Consider the following 6758-nt stretch of genomic DNA (forward strand, 5'->3'; position numbering starts at 1 on the left):
AAATTTTAATACATCCAAATAACAGATGCAAATATCAACCTTTTGTACTTGTATCTGTCTCTGAATATAGTTGTAAAAGTATAAGATTTTAATTATATAATAGATTTTGATTATTTATAATATATAATCTTGAAGATGGCCCGAAAAGGCCATCGAGATTCACACATTTATTCTAGAAAAATTTCGTCAACATTAAAGAGTTATTTGAAAAAGAAAGTTTTGAATCTTGAACAGAGAGTTTTTATACTTTAATTTAAAAACGTCTCTTTTCTAAGAATTTTCAAGGAAACATTCTTTTGTAGAATATGTTTACGTTAAAATGAGACTCTTTCTATATATAAAATCTTGTTGTGTGTAAAGATACGTTGCAGAAGAATTTTCAACTTTTGATCCCAAGATTTAATCGTCTCTAACATACAATAATAATAATAAATTTCATCTTTTTTTTAGAGGGGAATAAAATTTGAAAAGATTCTCTCGCGCGTAGCAACACGAGGGAAGAGAGCGGAACTCTTGGAGGAGTTGGACATGGCTGTTCTAGTGTCTCGCACCCGACGACGACATTCACTAGGCACACATGTAAAATCACCAGGCCTACAGGCGCGCGTCGGCGACAGGTGTCTCCTGCCATACACAGGTGTGCCGTTCAGTCGGCCAGTGGTGGTCAGCGGCGCGCATTCGTGCGTGCGTGCGTGCGTGCATGCCTGGCGTGCGTGCATGCTTGCGTGCATGCGTGCGTGCTCCGTTCCGTTCTGTTCTCTTCTGTTCTGTTTCGATTCCCTGGCATTCGTGTGTCGCGAAGAAAACTCGCCTCTATCTCTCTATCCGCGAGACGTGGATCCACGTTCCGTTTCGTTTCTCTTTTGCGCGGAATTTTTTTTTTTCGAGGTGAGACTTTTCCTCGCGAGAAAGTTACGGGAAAAGAAAAACGCGGCCCGACGCCGCGTACGTGTCGGAGCTGTGTGTGAATAATGACTCGGCCGAGGCGCAAAGTCATCGACTCGGGAATACCGAGGTGGTGAGGAGAAGCGAGCGAGGCTCTCGTCTTTCTCTCTCATTTATTTTTTCTCCGTTTCTTCATATAATATCACGCCGTTTTCGGGAAAGGAATTTTCCTACGCACACGTCCAATCGATCCCTCTGGAGAGGATCATGGATCCGCGTTGCGGTGGGATATTATGTTAATCGTCTTTACGGTCACAGAATGCGGGAGGAAGAGCTCGAGATATCACTCAAGGTAATCGCGGCACTCGACCGCGGTCTGCTCTATGTATTTCCTTTCAGTTTCCAGCCATATCGCGCTCTCCTCCTCCTTGCGCTTCTTCATTTTACTCCTTCGTCCTTGGAATCTGTATCGGTTACGCATTTCCATATCGTTTCTACGCGCGAAAAGTGCGAAAAAAAAGAAATGTACGTATTTTTACATAATTTCGTCGTGATTTTCCATAAGCGACTCTTCGTTACGCTACGAAGAGTCATTACTCGATTCCACGAGTGGCGAGGCCAAGTTCGCCGATCGCGCCGGATCGGCCGCGCCGCGTTTTTTATTCACCTTCTTTTCAAACGTCCGGTCCTCGTCCAACGATGAGTAATTCGCTTCACTCGAACAACTTTCGGCGAATAGACGTAGTAGACTCTAGACGGGATGACCTTCGATGTACGAATTCCTTGAATTTAAACGCGATTTCGGGAAGAGTGGAATTGAACTTTGAAAATCTAAAACAGAAAGAGAGAAGTTAAAATGCATATTTAAACGTCATTGTATAATTGTGCATTTTTATCAATGAGAAAGAGGGAAAATTAATTTAATTTTCTGGATTATTTGATCCGAGATATAGTCACGTGCGAGTGAAACTATCAGTGATATTTATTAACGAAATAATCACTCGACGCCGCCATATTTATACGCAAATTATTCAGAAAATCTATTTATCTCATTTTTCACTCTTCGCTGTAAATATTTATCAATGTCAAAACCGAATGTAAATGTCATTGTATAATTATCTTACATTTTTACTTAATGAGAAGAAGAAAAAGTTAATCTTCTGAATTATTTTATTTGATCCGATATCACGTGTGAATGACACTATTAATGATATTTACTAACAAGATAATCATTCGGCGCTGTCACATTTATACACAAATTCTCACTCGTAAAATCTCTTATCTGATTCCTTTTCTGCGCAAAATTTATCGAGCATGAGCGAAAAATCGGACGTAAAAAAATTCGCAACTCTATCGGAAATTGACTCGAACTTTGCACCCGATATCTCGCGAATTACAATCTGCCGCCATGACTGATTGATTACAAAAATTTATATATATATTACATATAATTATATATATATTAATATTTCATATAATTATGTATAATTACACATTGACATATTATATGTATTTATTATATTAATTTAATTAATTAATTAAATTAATTATATTAATTATTTACATATATTAATATATATAATTAAGAGATAAGATATATAACAACATGAAACTCGATGTAAGGAGAAAAATGAGCTTGCAATTTAAAACGCGTGAGTATGAAATTTAATGAGAGGAAAGGGTCCATTTGCGGGATATTCGCGCGTACGCTGTTACATCCAACTATTCAATCGCGCAGGTATGCTAGAGTAGTAGAAAATAAAGAAAAGAGAAAAAAGAGAAATAGGGAAGCGCGCGCATGTAGGATCTCTCGCGCATACGAGCTTGGTGCTGCTCCAGTGATCTCTGCTTATCTCTCGATTGCCGGTAACGGTACCTGCTCGCGTTTTCATCGCGCCGGTCGCCGGAGAGACTACACGTTTACGCCTTTTTTTCATTATTATTATATTTATACACGGTGTTCTGAAAATGCCGAAATACTGTTCTTTTAATCGCAGCGCTCTCTCGGATTTTTCTTCGCGAAAAGTAATGCGCGGATGATGTCATTTCGCAGTTTTTCAATTCTTAACATTTTTTATACATTTTTTGCAAACGAGTATCGAGTTAGAATGCCGTTCCACCGTTATTTATATGCTATTTACATCTATCTAGTTTGTAATTAATTTTCCATTGCGAATTACTCACGTGGTATTTTCGAATTAGAAATGTTAGAGAAAAGATATACTATTGTTCCGGGATACTATTGAAACGAGACCTCCCGCGTTTTCTTCATTTCCGCAATTACTGGATTAATCGTTTACAACTGAATTGAAGCTAAATCAGGAAGAAAGATGCCATTGTGAAAATTTCTGATGTGCCTTATGTAGGCATCATTTTTAGCGCATCAGCATTCGACTTCAAGATATGTATATTCTCGAACACGAGCATTCTTGAAATGTTTCTGATGCGAATCATACATGTCATTTTGAATTTTAAGACCTAAATCGCCCGCTCGCAGAAGCCCGAAGATTGCTTTCGGCGACCGGTTTTCTTTTTTAATAGTCTTCATCTTTATCCATGTAACCCACTTCTTTTATGCGACACGTCGTATAAACGGTTGTATTTGGCGAAATTATTTGGGCCACATTCCTCGATCAGTCTGCAAGAAATAAGCGAATTAACTCGCCATTAATTTTTTACAATATTAAATTCTTGATATTTGGACTCTTAATTGAATATCCATTTCTTTGAGTCGATGCTTATTTATTCACGGACAAATAAAATCATTAAAATTGCTCAAGACTTATTTAATTAAATTTAAAATAATCCTTGCTACGATTTTATTGGCATTCTTTTTTTTCTCGAAATATCTTCCGCAAGTAAAAAAAATATCTAACATTTTTCTTACTTAGGTGGTGATAGTGGGTAACGGCGCTGTGGGGAAGTCGTCGATGATTCAAAGATTCTGCAAAGGTACATACACGAGGGACTATAAGAAGACGATCGGCGTAGACTTCCTGGAGCGTGAGATCGAGTAAGTAATCGCTCGCACATTGAATCATTTTAATTGAAAATTACTTGATTTAACAAGCTCGATATTTGGAGCGAAAAGCGAACTGAAAGTTCAATTTAGAAAATTGCATTAATTATATCTATTAATTATATTTAATTGAGAATCTTCGAGACGCAATTGGGAGCATTGAGCATTGAGAAAAAAATAGAAGCATATCATATAATCAAGTATGGATTTTCGAAACTTTTCAAAAATAACGGGAGAATACTCGTGACATTTAGAGCGCAAAGGAAATCTGAAAGCAGGTATTTCTCGAATATTTTCAAAAACATTTTCAGGCATAATCGTGCTGCGAGTGTGCTAATATAGATAATAAATTAAATCGATTCGAATATTATTTGCTTACTCGTCAATATTTGATTATTCGCTGTCGATTATGACATTACTACTTACATGTATATAGATTCGAGACGCGACGCGCATGAGAAAAACTCGATTTTAATCATGCCAACGCGAGCTACCGTGGGATATTTCTCTCTATCCCCCTCCGAATATTCAACGATGTAATGTCGGTCAATGTAGAAGGAAATATTTGTCTCGTCGCGTGTGTTTGTGCGCGCGCGCGATCCATCTTTCAATATCAACGTCATGCCATTAATCATTTTTTACATTCCTAGGAATCGTGTAATTAAAATACCAGTAACCTAACCAGTTTGGATGATAATTTACAAATTTATGAAAAATTGTATATATATATATAAATATAAATTAAAAATATAAAAAAATATAAAAATATAAACTAAGATTAATTAAGAGATAAAATTAACTTTTATAAACTTAATTAAAAGTAATATAATTAAAAGCTATAATTAAAATTGAAAAGATTTCACGCGATATCGATTGACTTTTAATAGCAATATTATGGATAATAAGTTTGTAAATATATGTTTTATATATATATATATATATTTCTTTTTTTTTTTATAACGTACACAGGGTCGATGGCGAGGACGTAAGACTAATGCTGTGGGATACCGCAGGACAGGAGGAATTTGACGCTATCACGGCAGCTTACTATCGCGGTGCTCATGCCTGTGTCCTCGCTTACTCGAGCACCGACAGGGATTCCTTCGATGCTATCCCCTCGTGGAAACTCAAAGTATGAGTCTCTAAGAATATGCTTTGTCTGAATTAGTTCTCCCTAAAATTTAATTCGCGAAAACATCAAAATTAATACATAGAGGATCATAAAAAAACGAAGAGAATTATTTAAAACAAAAATAGCCGATCTTTAAAATACCTCTCTAATCTTTCTGAAATTTTGCAGGTGGAAAATGAATGTGGAGAAATTCCTACGGTCCTGGTGCAAAACAAGATTGATCTCGTGGAGCAATGCGTGGTCGATCCGTAAGTGCGCGTACATCAAACTTGAAAAAGGATATAAATTTGTATCTATAAACCGAAAACCACTCGATATATGTTGCAGGGACGAAGCCGAGAGGCTCGGCCGTGCCTTAGGCTGCAAACTCCTACGAACGTCCGTAAAGGAGGATATCGGCGTGATGAGCGTTTTCCGGCACTTGGCATCGCGATGTCTGCACGAGATGCGTCGCTCCGACGACGACTATCAGGACGACCTGAGATTGTACTCCGCGGAACCTAGATCGCCTTCCGTCATTAGTACGTGTAGATTTAATTGCGCTTATACAAGTCCGCAATATTCATCTGTAATGTGGATGACGTTGCATCTTTCCTTGCTTACAGGTGCGTTCAGTCCGGATGGATCAATGTGCGGCCGTAATGCCGGTAATGGAACGATAATCCTCCGACCGGGTGGCAAAACGAAGAGTCATAAGAAACGAAATTTCGTCAAGAACGCTTGTAGACTCTTATAGCCTTCTTCTCATAGTACGTATGCACGTATGATACAATGTTACGTTACATTGCGCTCGATATATCGCACGGAGATGTATATGTGGTATGTGTGTGCCTTGTAAATATATATAGTTTATTTTAATAAGCGAAACATGTGGATGGGTGATTTTACAGTGTCCAACAGTGCGAAAGCTCATCAGATTTTTAAATGGTAAGAGGTACAACTGTAAAGGATACATAGTAGTATGTATATCACCTGTGGGAATTATTTAATTTATATACGATAGAAATAATTATACTCAAATCTTGTAGAACCAAATAATATAGATTATAAAATAGATTACAAAATACAGAAAGAAATAACTCGTAAATATTAAGTACAATTTTATACGTATTCTCCATTGCAAATGGGAGTACGACGCGTAATTTGTAAATTTACCGCCATATATTATCATATTGAATAAAAATTATCATATTTTTTTAAATTGCACTCTGCATTCAAAGCTCAAACTGTGAAGTCAAATTGTAATGCCAATATTAATACAATATTAATTATAATAATATTAATAATTAATATTATATAATAATTATATATATATATATATATATATATATATATATAATATTATGTATTATTATAAATTATTATATATTATATAGTTATTATATAATAATTTAATATTTATAATATATAAATTATATATATATATATATATATATATATATATAAAATATATATTATAATTAAATTATAACATGTATAATATATATGATAATAATTATACAATAATGTAATAGTGATTTACAGATTAGCGCAAAGATATTGATTATCTAAGTCTGACAATAATAAAATATTTGAAACATTTATCGTTTAAAATCTAAATTTAATAAAAAATATTCTTTTTTTTATCGACATAGCTTTTGTTTTTTTTATACTTCATGAAAGTATAAAAAAACTATATTAGCAAAATTTTGAAAAATTTATCATTTAGTGTAAATTTAGCGA

The 6758-nt window shown here is 35.2% G+C and overlaps 1 protein-coding gene across 1 annotated transcript; it reads left to right on the top strand.

The window, feature by feature from the left end:
- The first annotated feature begins 652 nt into the window (after window positions 1-652).
- Window positions 653-6084, top strand: LOC105257754 (ras-related protein Rab-23). Its single transcript, XM_011268599.3, has 6 exons — window positions 653-1237; window positions 3777-3898; window positions 4874-5036; window positions 5205-5284; window positions 5364-5557; window positions 5642-6084. The coding sequence occupies exons 1-6, from the start codon at window positions 1205-1207 to the stop codon at window positions 5770-5772; spliced, it is 723 nt and encodes a 240-aa protein (XP_011266901.1). The 5' UTR covers window positions 653-1204; the 3' UTR covers window positions 5773-6084.
- The last annotated feature ends 674 nt before the right edge of the window (window positions 6085-6758 follow it).

Source organism: Camponotus floridanus, unplaced genomic scaffold, assembly GCF_003227725.1.
Source record: "Camponotus floridanus strain SB8 unplaced genomic scaffold, Cflo_v7.5 scaffold2, whole genome shotgun sequence".
Taxonomy (NCBI): domain Eukaryota; kingdom Metazoa; phylum Arthropoda; class Insecta; order Hymenoptera; family Formicidae; genus Camponotus; species Camponotus floridanus.